Genomic DNA, 19,490 nt, shown 5'->3' on the forward strand with positions numbered 1-19,490 from the left:
TACACTTTCGTCCAAGAAGTCTCCATTAGATGAAGAAAAGCACTATACAAGGAATTCTAATGACTAGTGAACAAGGGTAGGAGTGGGCAGAGCATACGAAAAAAGAGATTAAATGAAAGGTTTGGAGTTGAAATGCAGACATTTAAAATTGGAGAGATTTTGCTCCATTGTTTCTCTGAATGGTCACCTGATGGTGTTTCCAGTCCCTGACTGATGGCCTATGCTGCATAAATCAGCAGCACACCATTCAGCTTTCTTGCGTGCCAGTTACCCAGGGCCACCTGTGAGTGCCAGATTAATCTATTGTATGAATAATTAAAAACACGACTTTTCAGAACGGCTGAAAGAGCACTTCTAGCACAACCGTTCTGGTAAACATTTGTTCGTACTAACACTAATGGTGCTTTGACCAGCCACAAAGACTTTCACGAATGCAAACTTGGGGCAGCCGAAGGCTGCTTTGAAAACAAGTGGCCTCGCAAAGCCCAGCACAGCTCTGCAGCCGGTTCTGTTTGAGAACATTTACTTCTCCTCCTTGCAGCACTCAGCCACGTCCCCTGCCAGCCCTGCTGTGACTGCCATCTGCCCCCTCTTCTCCGATTCGCCTACTCTTCGATCATTCTGGGCAGCCGTGAAAAGCAAATCCTTCGGCTCACATCGTCCATCCACTGTGCGAACTGCCCCGTACCAAACTGTGCTTGAGGTGAGAAATCCTCCCCTGCACGCAGTGCTGTGCTGAGTGAGGGCCCAGGAGCCAGCCTGAGCTGTGATCTGACGGCGCAGCTGTGCCCACAGGGGTCCTACAGCATAGGAGGTGCCTCCGCTTTGCTGCAGCAATGGGAAAAGGAGGGTTTAAGGCCCCCGAACAAGGCCTCAGTCCCCCGGAGACCCACCAGGCAGGCTGTCATGTGTTGTGAAGCAGCAGGAGCTGCTGTCCCGTTCCCCTCTCCCCACATGGTGCCAGGCACGCAAGTCTCACCCCACGGGGCTCCTGTAAGTTGAAAAGCCCAAGGGATGCAGAAGTGAGCTAAGCTGTGGAAGGTATACGAGGAAGAGTCAGCCATGCCTACTCTGGATGCACAGCCAGGAGCCCAGACTCAACACAAGGGAACCTAAATGGTTTGTTCGCTTCAAAGGAGGACACCAACTATGGAAAAAAGATTTCTTTGGGCTGGTAACAGCTTGAATTCAGTTTCTTTAGAATCACTACTTGTTATTCCCTCAGAAGCAAGCAAAAACAGTCTCCAAGGAGGTACACCTCCAATCTGGCCCTTGCTGTTGTTATACTCTTCCGCATACTTCACACTGAATTGCTTCTTGAGCAAAGGGTTGCAGGGAGAAGTTCTCTACCTTTTGAGACCTCCTCAGAAGAGAGCCCAGAAAGCAGGTGTTGGGGAAAAACAACCTGAAAGGAACTTCTTGTAATCTGAACTGAAGCTGTATAACCTGTCAGGAGGCACTTGGAAGCATTAGCTAAGCAACCCCTCCTCGACACCAGAACGGAAAACGCCCGTGGCACCTGGGGAGAAACAGGCTGCCAAGCCATGAGCAGACACTGATAAGACCGTAATATTGTGAGACTGTAATATTGTGGGTTTTTTCCTTATCCCCCTCTCACCCCCTCCATCTTCTTTGATGAAACAAGGAGCATTTGTCAGCTGCACAACCCTGAGGGATGTTCTCCCTGAAACACAGAGCGGCTGTTCCAGCTACCCCTGGTATTTGAGCACAGATTTGGGTGAGCGCTCGAGCCAAGCCCAGGGGCACACTGACAAGGGAGTGGGAAACAGCAGGTGCTGTCCCCTGGCCTGTCGCCACCACCCAGCTCGTTTTTAGAAGAGCTCCAGCCCTACCCCACTGAATCAACACCCTCCAGGACTGCAAGCGGGTGCTGCAGCTCCCACCGGCACGGATTTAGAACAAGTGAGGACAAGCAAATTGATGTTGTACAGCAGCACGGAAATGGCACCTTACTGCACTGAAAAGGAGAGCACAAGGGAGGAGGCAGGAAACACATCAAGCGACACTGGCCTAGGACAGCAGACAAGGTTAGAGAAACTGGGGAGTCTGGACATCAGCAAGACTGAGAAATGCCCATGCACGTAAGAGATCCAAATGCTACAGGCAGGGGATCTACACAAAGTTGCGTATGATATTAACTAGGTGGATTGGCTTCTTATTTTTGTTATAGTGGGCTGTAGGTATGGAGACTAATGCAAAGAAGAGGTAAAAAAAAAAAAAATCAATAAATAATGGGAAAATGAGGAAAAAGAGGAACAATGCATATTAAGAGAGTGTCCAGTAAGGTGCAGCATAACAGAAAGGCCTTTGTCCCACAGCTGCTTAAAGTATAAAACATAAATCATGTTACATATGTCAGGAAATAAAAATTCCAGTGCTTTCCATTGTTGGTCTGTTCAGCATTATCCGTGTCACCAGTGCTAAGCCTGACAATTTAGCCAGCATGTAAGCTCAGCCCTCTGCACTTAGTAACATTTGGGCTTTCCCTCCACTGCATCAAGAATGGTTTGTTCACACAGAAAATTTATAGAAAGCAAAATTCTTGGTCACCTTTGACATCTGAAATCCTTGGGATTGCCCCAGTAACGCTAGCGGTGATGTCAGCAAGAATCTCTTTCAAAAGATGGAGGAAATCTCTAGTAGCTTCTTACAATTCCCTGCTTCCTCAGTAGCCTCTCGCTCACAGCGATGTCAGTCCCTTGGAGAGGCTGCTTAGCAGGTGGAATAACTCGGATAATGGGACTAGATTTGATCTCTCAATGTTATTCATACCACAGTAAAACCTAAGCATTGCCATGCAACTCCATGGCTCCTAGGTGACTGGGTACAAGCACATGCACATCATTTATCATCTGTAGTGACAGGGTCAACAACAGATAGAAGGAGGGAGAAGCGCTCTCGGATTAAGTGGTCTGTGAAAGTAATGAATGATAAGCCGTTACCTCAGAAGTATGCAGCTCTAAATCTTCATCCTGCCAACCTCCCCCCCCCCATCACGCATTGACCTCATGGGACATCTTACACTCGTTAAGACTCCATGCATGGTCTGGCCTGGCCTGACCCTGCTCTCTTCTCCCTTTACCCTGACTGATAGCATGATCTCCACCTCCCCACACTAGGATCTGTAAGTCAAACCAAGTGAGGGGAGCGGTTGTGAGGTACAGCACTACCTTGCAGTGCAGTTTTTGCCACGGGATGAAGTCCCTCCTAAAGCTCGTACTAGCTGGTAACAGCCATCACGTGACACTACACAAGTTTACCACTACAATCTTATTTCTGTGGTATCAATTGTGTGTCACTAAAAATAGTAAGAATATGCCTCATGTCTTCTTACTCTTAGACCAGAGTCCTTGAAGATTCAAGCCTATCCTAGGACTGTAATTCATTTGTCTCCATGTGTATTTACCAAGTTTTCAATGTGCCTCCATTGAATCAATGAAGTAAATGAAATCAATGAAGTAAAATCAAATGAAATCAATGGAGTAAAAGACACAAGAAAGCATCCTAGTAACCTTAAATGCCTTTAAATAAGACTCATAAAATGGAGAACTTCAGTATTTGACATTTGTCTTTAAGCAGATGTTGTAAAAATATCAAAACCAGAACATCTGCCAAAACAGGGTCTTGGGGAAGCTAGATTAACAGTGAAATTACCACCACTGTACTATTAAAATAACTATTAAAAGGAGGAAACTGCAGCAAGTCTTTTAGTAGGTATCACTCCGAATTGGCAGTGGACCAAGACAAGACAACTGCAGCATGGACATTCCCCTCTAAGCTCCAGCAACTTTCCTATGAAAATTTAAAATGACAATGAACTTCAGTAGTCCAAAATTTCATAGTGCTTTCTGGAAAGCTAAAAGACAGCTGGCTAAACAAAAAATGGCCTTTGTGTTCCCTGGCTATAATCATTCCCATGTAAGTTCATTAAACTCTTGTGCTGAAACCCTGGCAAAGTGGAATGCCAGGCAGCGTGGTGCCTCAAAAGTGATTTTGAGCTCGCTACAAAGACCTTTAAAACACACCAGTGTAATGTGCTATATACAATATAAAAGTTCCAACTTTGTTGAAAATTGTGTGTCATGAGCTTTGTTAAGTATGGGTCTAGCTGCATCTTGGCCAGACAAGTGTGGTCTGTACAGGTACACTGTTCGGGAGCTTTTCTAGTCCTCTAAGAGAATTGGCACAAGCTTTGGAACTAACGATGTATTGATCTGCTGTTCAGTCTGCTTTTTTTTCCCTTCAATTTGTGAAAAATGGTAATTCTGAAAATGGCAACCAAAACATTCCTTACTTCACTCAGCTGTTCAATGCAGGCCAAATCCTGGAAGCTAGTGGTCGAGTGGGCAGCGCATCTGCTGATGTAGGCCAGCATGGTGCCAGTAATATGGCAGTGGAGCAGGGCCAATTTACATCAGCTAATAATCTGGTCATACTGTCACAACAGAAGCTGAGGACATTCAGCTATTTTCCACATCGGGCTCTGCTACATATTGATTTGCATGGCGCAATATGAACGTATGCACGTTTCTACTTCGATTTGTTTTGCACCGAGAGATTATTTCATAGATGTGATCTGGGCACTCTCAAGGTTGTAAATCACTATGGTACAACTCTATTAGTTTTTTTCTGGTGCTTTATGTGTGTGGAGATACCATGTACAGAGACAGCAAAATGAGTTAAATGACCATTAGATTAATCAGGAAAGAAACTGTTCTGTGTTCCTCATGACACTCTGCAATTATCCAGCAGCATAAACGATGTTAGTGGTTTCTTTTATTGCTAGTAACTGAAATAAGACTAAACTACTGCTTGTCCATGGACTATAAACAAACTGAATATACTACTGCACCAAAAGCACGTAATAGGCAGATCCAGGACATATAAATATATAAATTAGCTGTTTCATTTGTATAAACAGTGATCTGATTTCATCCTTTTCCTGCCTACCTAGCAATCAAGCACACAGATATAAAACAATTAATTTTTCAGTTAGAAAGTATATGTTCTGAAAAGAAAGATGCATTTGAGTATTTGTAACTGTTAATATTTGTCCATCAGACTGTTCCAGTGCCATGCCTACCCTTCTTTCTATTTATACTGGCATTGATCAACTTGTTCACTTCCAGTTTAAATGATTCAATTCTGTTTTGATTGCCATGTAATTTAAATGCAAATAATTACTGCAAAGATGACATTTAGAAAAACAGCTCTGCTAAGCAGGAAGGTCTTTATTAGGCAGAGGAGTTTGCCAGTAATATCAGAAGCATCCCTTTAACTGCAAGATGTGGAAACCTATCATTTCAGTTCTTTTAAAAAATACTCAAGCTTTCTCTCTGGCTTCCCTTATTTAAAACTATTCTGTGGTATCACTAAGGTTTCGTATCAGGGTATAGCATAGGCCACTGAGTGAAAGGAAGAGGGGAGAAGAACATTATTTGTTTTTAGTTCATATGGCTATACTCTAGATAACCACAGGCTATACTCTAGATTACCATCTTGTGAAATCATGTTTGTATTTCAGACTGCAATCTGATTCTGATGCAAAAACACCAAAAAGTGTTTCACACAATGAAAAAGCAGCAGTTACAGGGGAAAAAAAAAAAAAACACAACACTGAAATAGTTAAAACCAGCTCACTTCTCCCTTCTTTCTTCTGCTATTAGGGTTAGACTGTTGCTTTTACACTTTTGTCACATATGAGAAATCTAGAGATACCAAACTGCCTGAGGATGGAGATGTGATTGTTGCAGTCTCACCTTTCCTCAATGTCCTTATAGCAAAGTATTCTTTATATGTCAGCTGTGAATCCAAAGAGATGTTGAGAGGCAACAACGAGGAGGACAAACTCTGTCTTTGCTCATTCCCTGCCATAACAGCATCTTCAATTTGGGCTTATAACTGCACATCCAACTCCTCGTCCCTCACAGTTGGCAGACTTTAATGGCACCACTTGAAATTTAGTCCTCACTAGTGAGAACTGCATGAACACCAGGGTAACACATGAAAGAGAAGGAGCCTGACATTTCTCTTCTTGCATTACAGAAACCTGGTCCTTTCACCTCAACAAACAGCAGTGACCCAGTGTCTGGTAGAGTGCCTTCCCTAAAAGGCACTGCTCCTGTTAAACAGGAGATCACCCCAGGGATCTTGATTCTAGTACAGATTCTTACAAGATGCATTCACTCCCCTTCTCAAAGCACGGTTAAACAACTGAACCCCTGAAACTATTTTTAAGTTCCAAGTATCTCCAAGCATGGAGACTCCACAATCTCTCTAGGCAACCCGTTTCACTGTCTGAGCACCTTCACAGTAAAAATAAGTAAATATTTTTAAAGTGTAAATTAAATTTCCTGTAGTCCAAACACTCACCCTGTCACTTGGTACCACTAAGAAGAATCTATCATCTTCACTCTCTCTCCCCTCATCAAGTATTATACACTTTGATAAATAAGATCCTCCAGAGCCACTTTCTCAAGGTGGAACACTCCCACTCTCTCAGTTTCTCCTCGTATCTCAAGTGCTCCAGTCCATTCGTGAGAAGTCATTTTTGTGGCCTTTCACTGGCATGTCTTTGTGCATCCTGTACTTCTGTGTGCATCCTGTACTGGGGATCCCAGACTTGGACTTCAGATGCATTCTCACCAAGGTTCAGTAAAAAGGCAAGACCACTTCCTTCAACCTGCCAGCAGTGCTGTCTTCTAACGCAGCCCAAGATGCTGGTGGCCTTCACCACGAAAGCACATTGCTGATTAATGTTCTACATGTCTAGCAGAGCCCCCAAGTCACAGAATGGTTGAGGTTGGAAGGGACTTCCGGAGATCATCCAGGCCAACCCGCCCGCCAAGCAGGGTTACCCAGAGCACATCGCACAGGATCGCATCCAGGCAGGTTTTGAATATCTCCAGAGAAGGAGATGCCACAGCCTTTCTGGGCAACCTCTGGTCCTTTTCTACAAAGCCACTTTCCAGTTAGTTGGCACGCCAGTATGTGATTATTCCTCCCCAAGTGCAGGACTTCGCATTTCCTTTTGTTGAACTTACTAAGAAGTGTTGGCCCACTTCTCCAGCTGATTAGGTCCATCTGAATGGGGACCAGACTCAACTGCAGGCAGACTTTGGCTTTCCTAGCACTTGTTGGCTTTCCTTCCCACCTTGTTGGATCTGTGTTCACAGAGCAGGAAGGCAGAAGAGTAGAAGAATTACTTGCAGTACAGAGATCCCAAGTTCATCTCCCATATTGAAGTTCTGGCTCCTAAGCAAAACCTACCCTGATCTCAGAAAGATTTCCGTTAAATTTCACACGTCTGTTCTGCTGGCTTTTTTTCCTCCTGACAAGCATTGAGATGGTAGAATTGCTAGAGGAAGCTGTCAGGCTGCAAGTCCCCTAGTATGGCTCCATAGGAATGCAGGAATTTAGCCCATGAAGCAACTCTAACTTCAGAGGCTATACAGAGAAAAAAAAAAGAGCAATATACTTGTTTTTTTAGGCTAATAACAACTTGACTTTGCTTTGAAAACCTCATACATGCTAACGAGTCTTCAACACAGCTGTAATGTCCAGCTTACATATTGTTTTAAAATCTCTAAGAATCAGAAGAAAAATGCATTTGCTTCACTGTGAATGTTATTTTACATTGTGAATATTTTATGCCACTGAATAACTTTCAGCCCTCAAAATTTACATACTGAGCTAAGGATACAAGGGAGCTAAATTGCTCTGTAAGTTAGGTAGTTCAGCAAGGATTCCCTCAAGGCCCTCAGACCTGAAAGATTTTTTCCTAGAACAAGGTGCTTTCTAGTTTTTCCTGACTCACATATGAGTTCAACCATTATAGTTTGAACAGTATAGTTCATTCAAAAACATATATAACCAGGTGCCCTCACTGAGGCCCTAAACTGATACAACTCAGTTAAGTTCAGCTCAATACCAATTTTCACCAGACAGGGATTGTAGAAGCCTGGGGAGGACGTAGAACATCTTGTCACCAAAATCTGAGCAGATTCTTCTGGTATTTTCTTTCATGCTTTCCTTTCTTGTATCTTTGTTTTACTTGTATTAGCAATTATAATCCTTCACTGACTGTAGGGACACCTCGTGGTGAGGACAGGTGAAAACAGCAGGCTGCCATTCAATTAATTAAACCAAGCAGTAAAAGACTGACAGATGTTTCTTCTCCTTGGGATAATCAGAATTTCACAGGCACAGACTTCCACTCCCACTCCACTTCTGAATGGGGCATACATTAACACATCCGGAACAGAAAACACTGACACAGGAACTTCAAGAACAAAAGACTGAGTCATCCAGCAGACCTCAACTATCTAGCAGTCCAAGGGCCAGACCAACTAATTAACTTTTGTCTTTCAGGGGCTACCAGGGTGGCAGATTCAGCTCTGGATACTCACTCGAAAAGACAGTCCCCAGAATAACTATTATGTTTTTTTTCCCCCTCCTCCTTTTTATAACAGGCCAGCAAAGCTCATTTCAGTGACTTACTGCAGTATTTCTTTCTGGGATCTTTATTTTCTTTTAAACGTGCACGCATGTGTGATTTTTAACAGGTATTTCCTTTCTCCCTGCAACTACCCTATGGTACTGTCACTGCAGCATTGAATACATTACATAATAAAAATTGCATCAGCTTGCTTACCCAGTGCAGTGACCCAATGCAGACCTTGGCAGCCAGAAGAGGAACGGTGGGATCTGCTGGTCGCAGTTTAGCACACTCTTTGAGCACTGATACAGCATACGCTGACTGGAGAGAGGAAGGGGAGAGAAAGGAGGAAGGGAAAAAAAGGCTGATTAGACAATGCTGTTAAGAGCCCAAGCAAGGTATTTCAGTGAAATCTACAAAACAGTGATGTGAAATTACAAAAAAAAAAAAAAATCATGTCAGCAACAAATTAGCAACTTTACTCCCACCTCCACACAGACAGACACACATGTGCACACACAAACACACACGCTTCCCACGCTCAGAAGCAGTACACCAAAGAACCAGCCCTGGCTGTGCACTTTACAAGAAACAGTCTTCTTCAGCTATCAACACAGTGGTTATTTTAACTCTGCCCTTCCAACTCACAACAACTCTGCCATGTAGTTTCCCTTGCATACAACCATCTTCCAGTAAGCCAGAGGAGATCATCCCTTTTGTACATTACATTTTAGACCAACAAAAAAACCTGTCAGACAGAGGTTTGTGTAGCTAAAGTAACCTGTTCTGTAGACTGGTTTTTGTCTTCTCCAGGTCCCGAACATACAAGAATACAACCGGGATCCCACCATGCAAGGGGTGGGGCAGGCAGCTGCAGAGCAGTACACTGTGCAGCGGGTGGTCTGAGTAGCATGTGTTAGACAGAAAGCCCACGGAGCTCTTCCTGCTGTAAGGTTACCATTAATAAACGCTGTTTATTAAGCTTAGCAGTTACATAGCCCTTTGGATAGTCCATGAGCTCGACAAACATTGCTTTTTACAGCAGCGCCATTCATGACTGCTGTATTTCAGCAGTTTAACAGGGAACGAGGAATGCTCTGGTGTGAGATGCTGGTGAGAAAGAAGGCTTGGCCAGCCCTGCCAGTTTCCTAGCCCAGCCCTAACCCACCTGAACCAGTTTCTTTGAAGCTTCCAACTCTCCTCATAAACGACCCAGAACCACTCAGTGCCCCATTTCTCCCAACCTCCTTCCCAAGACACGCACGGGCCTCTCAGTCGTATTCACTCCCAGCAGCAGGTTACATAGTCACGACCTTTCTATATTCCAGGAGGGCAGTAAACACACCGATACAAGCTCGCAGAGCCAAACTAACAACTATTCCTATCGGGTCCTGGCAATCCCCTCCTGACCCTGACCCACAAGGGCCCTCCCCACCACAGCTCCTGTCAGCACATGCTGCTGGGCCTGGAGCCTGCTCTAATCCCATGCAGCTGGCAGCCCCGCACGACGCTTTCACACTCCCACAGGCCATCAGCGCTTCCCCTCCCTCACGCCGCAGCAGGCTGCCTGAGCCTGCCTCCTCCTCTCTCCGCAGAGCTGAAGGTCCAGCTCTTGCTAGCAGATTCAAAGCCTGGAGAAAAATTGGCTTGGAAGGCAGCCTGGAAAAAAGGGAAAAAAGCGATGTGCAGCAGTCCTGCACATGACAAGGCAAAGATGAGCTTTTTAAGAGAACGCACAGGCTCTGCAGCAGCGCAAGGCGAAGCCTCCTGCTTGAAAAGCTTGGATACCTGCTATGTAGCCTAAAAAAGAGCAACAGCTTGCCCTACATTCTCCAGACTGCTCCCACCTATATGGAGCATCAGATATCATCAATACAAGTAATGAAATTTTGCTATTTTACAATTCTAAACACATCATTCAGCTGCTGGTCTGAAGCCAGAAAGATGCCTGTCTCAGAACAGAGATGGGAGCTTAACCTGTACTTTGCCCCTCTCAGAAATACAGGCTTGGGTAATTCAATCCTGAAGTAGAGCAAGAAACACATCACCGCGCTCTGCTGTTACTAGATGACTCGTATCCCTCTGAATGAACCTTCCTGACACCTATTTGTTTAGAACAAGTAATGTCTCAGGTTTTAATGGCATCTTATTCCTCCTCTACAGAAGGCTGCCTGTGCTGCAGGGAGCTGGTATTCCTAGCGCCACCACTCAAGGTGTTTTAAGTGCTAGCATAAGCACATAAGTGTCCTAACCTGGCACATCATCTTCCTGCCCTCTATTCTGGCTCACAGGTGTTGCAGACATGAGAAACCCAAGCGGTATCAGAGGACCACATGCACCTTGCCAGTCAGCGTATATGCAGCTGAACGCCTCCAGCCCTTGCTATCCCACCATACAAAAGTGAAATGAAAAGGCCAGGCATATACAAGACTGTATTCCGTCCAGTGTCACTGCTTTGAGAAGATGCGTACAGATCGATGGTGGGTGATTCTCAGTTCGCCACAGGAGGAAGCAGGAGGCACCTGGGGCTGCTACAGCACTGCTGGCTAGCACAGCTGGTGCGAGCACAAGTCAGAGCAGTGAGATGCCTGTTCGAAGTTGGGCCACAGCCACGAGACCTTTCAGGGCCCGCACCAGCAGAGAAGCAATACAGCCCAGCTCCCTGCCAGCTCCTCTTGAGCTCGGCTCAGCCCCCGTCTGCAGCCTGCCCATGGAGTAAGGCTGGTCACCAGGACACCAGCCAGCACCGCAGCCTCCACCTGCCTCAAACCGCAGAGCGCTCCTGCAGCCTGCCCAGAGCCTGTTGGGGGGCAAGGGCAAAACAGCCACTTCTGAACACCGCACAGCAGAGAAACCCACCTTGTGTCCATGCCCAAATTCCTCTCCTGTGTAGAGCCACTTTACTGCATGCGCTGAGGAGCTTCTGAACACTAACTGACCAAGCCAGAGCTATACCTTCCATGCTGCTCTTAAAACATTTACAAAGTTATGTTAATTTAGGCAAGTTTATAAAGTTTGCAATTAAACATATAGAGCAGAAATGGTTTTAGAAACATGGCAACATGAAGCCTTCCTCCCCAGCTGCATTTTAAAAATTCAAGAGATCTATAAAATTTCACCTTGAAAACTTTACTCAGCAGAAATTATATATAGATGAAAATGGTGGCCAAGGAATGACTACAGGAAGAATAACATCTCACTCCCACCGTTACTTTGTTTAGGGGACACTGGTGAGAAATATATATACCAAGGTGTAATACAGATATTCATTACAGGCATTAATTGGCAGGGAACAAACATCATCCACCCTGTATTGAATACAGATGTCATTGGTTTGTAAAAATATTTAATATGAAACAGTGTTTGTGTAACACTGAAATAATCTGGTAATTGAAATGTACATATTCTTTCACTTAGCGTGGGTGGACCAGGCAGCCAACTGCATTGTTTGTGAGACTCACTGCAAGGCAATAATAATTAGATTTATTGGTGAGGCATGATTTGAGAAGAGCAGAGCTTGAACTCCAAGTGACTGTACGCTTCCTGCTCATAATTTGGAGCTTCAGCACAGCTCACATCAAAACTCAGGCCAGGGTTTAAGTTCTTTCTGTTTAGATCTCTAATTGTTGGATTATAACAGCTGCACTGGAACCAGTTCTCAAGGATTTCAGAAAAAAGAGGATTTGCCTCTGGGTCTCATTTGGACTCTCTCTGGGAAAAAAGGCTTGTGAGTCCCCTTAAAACACACAGGAACTTATTGAAAACTCATAGTTTAAAGAAACGGCAAGCTTGCCAACTGCTGCCTCATGGGGGGTTCCAGCTTTTTTTAATGGGAGGTCTGAGTTCTCAGCCTTGGGATTCTCATCAGGTTTAAGGAGATTCATGACAGTTCTCCTTTTTGTTATGACAAGCAAGGCACAGAATTCAAATCAGAATACAGAGTGAAAACACTGCCTTAAGGGACCAAATGCACACAAAAAAAGTGTAAAGGACTACAGAACCTCTGTTACCTGAGTTGGACATCTCCATCTTTCATACAACAACTTTGTTCTTTTTGCAATAGGGACAGGTGAAGCACGTGGCACTACTGTTGCATGTTTAAGTCCAATATTTAAAGGAATCTGTTCTCTGTTAGGTTTTCTTCACCTAATCTACTTGCATACAATATTTTCCTTCTGCTGAGATCACGAGTGTGCTCCATACTAATTTTCTTTTTAGAAATTATTAAAGGCTGGTGCTGGGAAGCAATGGGCAACACTCACAAAAGGCTGCTTTCAGTACAAGCTGAAAGGGCTCTATATACTGCATGCAATACGTGCGTGGCACCTCTCAACCTGCAGTGAGAAATCGCAAGGAAGCTACTGGGAAGAAAGATGGAGAAGACACCTCTCCTTAAGCAGTTAAAGTTGTTGTGGTTTTGAATCCTGTAAAACAAAGAAAATCTTCTAACCAAATACTAAACACAACTCTCCTTCCCCATTTGCTAACTACACAATGAATGACACAAGCATATTCCTGAACAATGTTTGCACATGACCAGTATAGAATGAAGAACAGTTTACTGTTAGTTTTCTTTCTTAACTTTTCCAAAAGACTCAAGAGATTTTGCACCATTGGTGCATTTACCTAAATGGATGGCAAAATCTCAAGTGCACTCCAGTACTATTTATCATTCTTTCCTCTCCTCTCCTACCACAGCGAAGCAAGAAAAGGAGGATGGCAGAGAATTCATTTCACACTTACAAGATAAAGAGACCATAAATGTAAGTAAAAGGAAGAATTTCTAGACAGTAAATCATGCCAAGCAGATCTGACACATCATACACAGTTGCTCTTCTCTTGCAAAGGTTCCAAAAACCTTTCGACTTTTGTGCTTTCAGCCAGAGGGAAAACATTCCTCAAGGTGGTCGTCTTGGTAGACAGCCCCTCCCTCCCAATTCACCTGGCAGTCCAGTACAGACAAATCTCCACAAGTAGTATTGCCTTTCTTTGAGCATCATCCTGCCTGATCTTAAAAACTGCACATCTCAAAGGGATTGTGTCTGTGTGTGTGGCTGAAATCTTTCAATACGCAAGAATAAGTACTCCTGGTATCCTGGGATTCACAGCCATTTAGCTGTAAGTGACCTTGAACCAGCAAGGGAAGATGACATTAGAGGGAGCCAGCAATCGAGAACTCTGGAATTAGCTGTTCTGATGTTCGCTGTTCACTGAATTTCTACATTTCTGTGAATCCCTCAGCACGGATATTATTCTCTTAAGACATTCACTTCTCTCAACATAGGGACTGATGCTCCCCTTTTCTTTTACCCTGTGCTTAGCAAATCAGAGCACTGCAGTTAAGCAGCTTCAAACATTCACTTTTAGGAGTACCTCTTACATTCTGGGATTTAAAAGCATGAATTTGCCCATGCTAATGTGACAAACACCACACTTCACACTTTCTGTCAAGAAAAGAGAGTTAAGCCTGAAGGCAGCTCTACAGCCCACCCAGGTATTTTGCTCATCAGGCAGGAAGCTTTCCATTTTTAGCACCATCTACAGCACACACACACACCCTTCTAATCTCCCTTCTGCACCAAAAGAAACCAAACTACTGAATAACCCCTAGATGGCTGACCTTTGTAACAGGATCTTTAACCAATGACTGTTCAATATTTCAACTTTCATTCCCCAGCAATGCTATTTAAGGAGCCAGCCGAGGCCTCTGCTGCTCCCAAGGTTCCTGCCTGCAATGCAAAAAGAAATGTTCTTTTTTTTTTTTTAATGCCAGTTGCTTAGCAACCAGTCTAAGCTTTTGCAAGGAAACCAACAGAAGGAACAGCCTAAATCATAAAATTCGTCTGCTGTTGCTGCAGAATTATGTATCGAATGTATTTATAACTTTCCTTCTAACCTTCTGGAAAGCTGTATATCGGCATTACAGGCATGGCTGAGTCAAACTTGAAGCTCCTTGAAGCTATTACAGACATCTGCTTTTACTGCACTGTTTTAAATAAGTGGAAGCATTCCTTTTTTGGGTGCAACACAGATAGGAGCAGCTCAGACATTAGCCTGACATTATTTGGCTATGACCAGCACATATCAGCAACTTGCAAAAGGCTTGAAAATCAAAGTTCATGTCTGCCTAAGACTGGTTTCAAAACCCTAAAAACGCTGCCAGCACAAGCCCTGGGCAGGGCTGCATTATCTCCACTGCTGAGCAGCCAAGGGGAACACAGTGACACTGCACGACTGGCTCTGCGAGAGCTGGAGCCTGCTCCCTCAGAAAAGCGGCTGAATGACAGATGCCAAGGAGGGTGCGATTATTTCCCTTTGTATAGCACCAGACACCTCCTGAAGTGTTATGTTATTAAGAAAATCACTCAGGTAGACAAGCATGACTCTTTCTTCCTCTTCGCCTTAAAGATAAACAAACACAGGAAGGCTGAAAGGAGACGGGAGCATTTTGTGTAGCTAAACGCAGATTTATCTGCCTGGTTTTGCAAGATACCACCCTTGGAGAACAAATCCCCCTACGGACACAGCCATTCTTATTTATACAGCAACGTTGGCCACTGTCCCTGGGGTGTCCTCAGCACAGGCTAGCAGGGGCCGGGCAGGATCAGGCACTCATTCATTTGCTGTCCTAAAGGCAAGCACTGGGCTGACGGTGTTCTGCAAACCCTGGATGAGGGTGACTGGACAGCTGAGCACCAGGCACCCCAGGAACACACAGCCTCCATCAGCAACCCCAGCACAAGGCCTCCTGAGCACAGCCCTTGCCTCCAGGTAACTGCTTCCAGCTCCACAGTCTCTTCCCACAGCCCCTTCACCTGCTCCGGACCCCTTCCCTTACGCACACCTTGCTGCTCCTCACCCCCTTAATGAGCACAAGGGGTGAGGGGTAAGGGCAGATTGCCTCCTCAGCTGGCCTGAGACTGTACGACTCCTCACCCCTCTAGTCAGGAAACACAAACAACCCTAAAGCTTTTAATACAGTAAAAAGATAGAGCAGAAATATTAAATTTGAGCACAAAAATGGCTTTATGTACTGAATACGCTAATAATAACAGATATCCACTGGACATGAGCAATGACTGTGAGATTGCTGCAGGTTGAATGGCTCAGTTGGGGTGCCCAGAACTTGCAGACCAAGTACCTCATCGTTCACAATTTCACAGCTATCTCTGACAAATCCTCACTCACCGCCCTCAGGAAAACAGCACCTCACTGTCATTAAATACAAATCTCATCTCCTCGGGTTGTTAGTTAGAAGAGCCATATAAACATTGCTTTACACGTGCCTTTACAAGGCACATTGTTTATCCGTTTGTATTTCCCTTCGGCCGTATCTCAGGTAAAAAGACACTCGTGACGCAGATCCAGAAGACCATCAGGTACTGTTGATCTAAGCCAGAGTCCAACCCCAGGCACTTCTGAGTCTCTAATCCCAAAGAGCTCCAGTGACACTTTGAGACACCCAGGCTGGGTCCCATGTGGGGCAGTTAAGTGTGGAAGGGGACAGGGATCTGAAAAAGGGAACACGTAACTGATCCCACTGGTCTGAGGCCAGGGAAATGCCTGCAAGTGCACGCAGACCCTGTTTCACATCCCTCGTGCCTGTAATACATCACCTAGATGCTATGATCATTTTGCCTCCACCTGCAGGTACCTCGGCAGAGCTGCCGCAGTCTGCAGGACCGCTGCATGCGGGTCATCTCCACCACCTCCAGCGCAAATAGTTCAGCTGAAAAGCAGCAGCGGAGGTGGTCTGCCCCAACCAGCCATCCTTCACACAGCCTTCTACGTCATAAATAAAGGTCTGCTCCTTTCCCTCCCCCTAATTCTGCTCAATACAGGTCAGTCCTACTTTTCCAAAGTCTTGAGACAAGCAGATGCAACCTAGTGCACTCCTTTCGCCCTGGCTGCAGGGCAGTGGCTCATCTCATAGCCCGAGGATGCTGCCAGATGGCGTCCGGCTCTCACACCGCTGCCGCTCAGGCTCCAGCCTGTCTGTGCATGGCAGGGACAGGGAGCTGCCGTGCCCGCTCAGCCTCTGGCTGTCGTATTACCAAATCGTGAAGGTGATTACCAGCAGAAACAACTCAGAGCATCTGTGCAGAGCTCAGCATCCAGTTTTCCAGCGCCAGTGCAGCAGAACAGGTGTTCTGCTTCAGGCCAATTTAAACTTCTCCTGCCTATCCAGAACTACACATGGTGACACAGGACATCTCTCACTACTCTCTTCCTATAGCAGGGATGCCTTACGCCATTGTCTATGCTTTCCCAGTATTTCATCTGAATTTGAAAATCTAAAAGTATCTACAAAGTCTTTCAAATTTCACGCTGAACTTCAAATCATTTAAATAAACATACTTCACTCATTCAGAAAATACACAATTCAGTATATATGCATCCCCAAGAATAAGTTAAAAAACAAAACAAAACAACAAAAAAAACAACAACCAGACCACACCATCTCTCATTATGCAAGATGCCGAGAAGCACAGCCAAGTCAAATTGCTGTCACTCCATTATTTCTACTGTTTTAAGTGGATATAAGAATAGGAAGGTCATGCTTCTCTGAGCTTTCTCATTCACTGTTTTATGAATCCCTAAGGCCTTGCTTGCCCTAAGGACTTTCTGAAGCAGCGTGCCTATTTTTGTTAAGACACATCCTTTTAAAAATAATGTGTAAACTCAAGCATGCACACAGTAATGAGCCTAGCTGGTTGACTTGCCATTCAGAGTGCTTACGTGAGAAAAATGACAGCCACCATTTGGCAATTTTTTGTCTGGCAGAGGAAGAAAATAGTTTATGTTAAACTCTGACTTAACCCGAAAAAGATCAATATATAAAAAAAAGTAACACTAATCAAATGCAACATAGAACAGAGGACAAGATAGGCTTTTACAGCACTTTTAAGAAGGTCAGAGTTTGCAATTCCTAAAAATATTTTGAAATAACAAGACCAAGTTTCTAGCATTTACAGGATGATAGAGAGTTCCTGTCATACCCAAGATTTATGAGCATGATTTGCTGTACTGCAGAAGAAGTAACACTGCAGGATGCAAGATTTCGTTACCAACAAATGAGATCAGGAATTGGCTGTGTCTGAGACAGGTGAAAACAGATCTTCTACCTATAAAAGCTCAAGTGTGCTCTGCAACCTGCAGTCTAGACAAACTACACTCTTTTATCATTAGTTCCTCCTGCTGCACTGGAGCACTTCCATTGAAATGAACGTTGTCCTGCTATCAAGCTGCAAAGAAGTATAAAAATGTATGCCACATCTCCCATTAGTGAGATGACGCATTGCAGAGTATATGACAGGAATCCTCAGGGAATACTTTGGGATTAGAAGTGAAATGCTGCACAGATGGGATTGTTGGGTAAGGGAATCCTCGCTGCCCCATATAAGGCTCAGAACATTTAGAGCTTTGACAAAAACAGACGAGATCTGGCCATTTTACCTTCTAAATATTTCAAGTACATGACATGCTTGAAAATCTTAAAAGTTGGGACAGTTATAGAGATATAGATACTCATGTTGCTCATTTTTAAGTACCAAATATACAGCAACCTCTAGGGGAAGCTGAAGAGATACATATACACTTAAGGAGGACAGATTTCTCACACAAATTGTTAGAAGGTAAAGATTGTGCCCTATTTCTCTCTTCCATTCTAACTTAAGATCGAACCCCAATTACTCTGGATACACTGTCAACCATCAGTAGTTAATCTGCTGGGAAGCAATTCTAGATTTTACCAAGGTTACATCATTATTTGCTGTCAAGAAACAGGTTACACAACCTGTAAAGCCACTAAACCTTCCAGACAAGTGAAATGAATTTATGGGAAGATACTGTACCTCCCACCGCTGCCTATGTAGTCATTGTTGCCCTGAATATCAAGAGATCAGGTATCCAGAGGATTTGCAAAGGCAGGGAGGGCAGCTACGTGCTAACTCCAGCTGAATGCCAAGGGGAGCTGGACCCGATTTCTAAAGCCCTCACCTGACATAGGCCAGTGCAAGGTATTAGCACCAAGGCAACAGGCTCACTGTTCAAGTATTCTTCCAGCTGCTTCGGGTTTCCCTATACATAATTGAGAGTCCAGCCATTGTTTTCATATCTGGAATTGGATTTTGAAATGCTTGTACTGAACTCCTACCGGAATCTGGGAGCCTCCCTCCTACTAAACATTTCCCTTCAGCCCCACACTGTTCTTTTATCTAATATACTTTATCAGAGTTTTGATGTCTCCTTTTGCTTGCAACAGATCAAGCTGATTTACGAGGTAACTGTGGAGTCCCATTACAGAGTGAGAGCTTTCTGGGTCCCACCAAGTCCAGCTCCAGTGCCTTACAACGTGGTCATGGCTGACTGGTGTTTGTCCATGGTGTTCCACAGATCCCCAGTGACGCAAGTTCCACACACATCTCCACAGGCAGTCTTCTTCCAGCACACTGATATCCTTTCTTTTTTTTGCCTCCTAATTGGAAACACGAACTTGGGTTGCTGCAACTGGAAGACATTACATCCTGTCCTACCCACCACAGACACGAAGAAACCCTTCTTTGCAACAGCTCTTGAACATTTCTTTCTCTTCAAACCCCACTCCCATCCTTTACGGTACCTTTAATTTTTTTCCTGGTCTTTCCACAGTCCTATTTACTATACTCTTAGCCATCCCTGATGCTCTTTATTAGACTCTCTTGTTGGTCTGCTATTTTCTTAACATATATCATCCAAAACCAAACAGTCTTCTGGATAAGGCTTTGTCTGTGCTCATAAAAATAAAGGAATACCTTCAGACATCATCTGAGCTTTACTGCCACTTAAATACCACAGGATGACTTCTTTACAAAAGCTTGACACTGCTTATTCATCCCTAGCTTTCAACCCAAAGCCAGTTTCCAATTCAAGTTATAGCCATAAAAGGCCAACAGCGGTCATCATTCAACTGATGATAACTAGTTGGTGATCTCTGTCTAATTCTACTTGGACCCCCTGCACTCCACGGGCACAGAATACAGGACCATGCTGT

At 44.4% G+C, this 19,490-nt stretch overlaps 1 protein-coding gene across 4 annotated transcripts in view; it reads right to left on the reverse strand.

Moving 5' to 3' along the window:
• The window catches only part of TTC7A (tetratricopeptide repeat domain 7A), a 172,938-nt gene that overhangs the window by 107,293 nt on the left and 46,155 nt on the right, over positions 1-19,490 (reverse strand). For all 4 annotated transcript variants that reach the window (XM_083832100.1, XM_083832098.1, XM_083832101.1 and 1 more), the window contains one exon: positions 8,675-8,779. In XM_083832100.1, coding sequence (XP_083688226.1) covers positions 8,675-8,779 — 105 coding nt within the window. The remainder of the gene's footprint in view (positions 1-8,674; positions 8,780-19,490) is intronic.

Source organism: Anser anser, assembly GCF_964211835.1.
Source record: "Anser anser genome assembly, chromosome: 3".
Classification (NCBI taxonomy): domain Eukaryota; kingdom Metazoa; phylum Chordata; class Aves; order Anseriformes; family Anatidae; genus Anser; species Anser anser.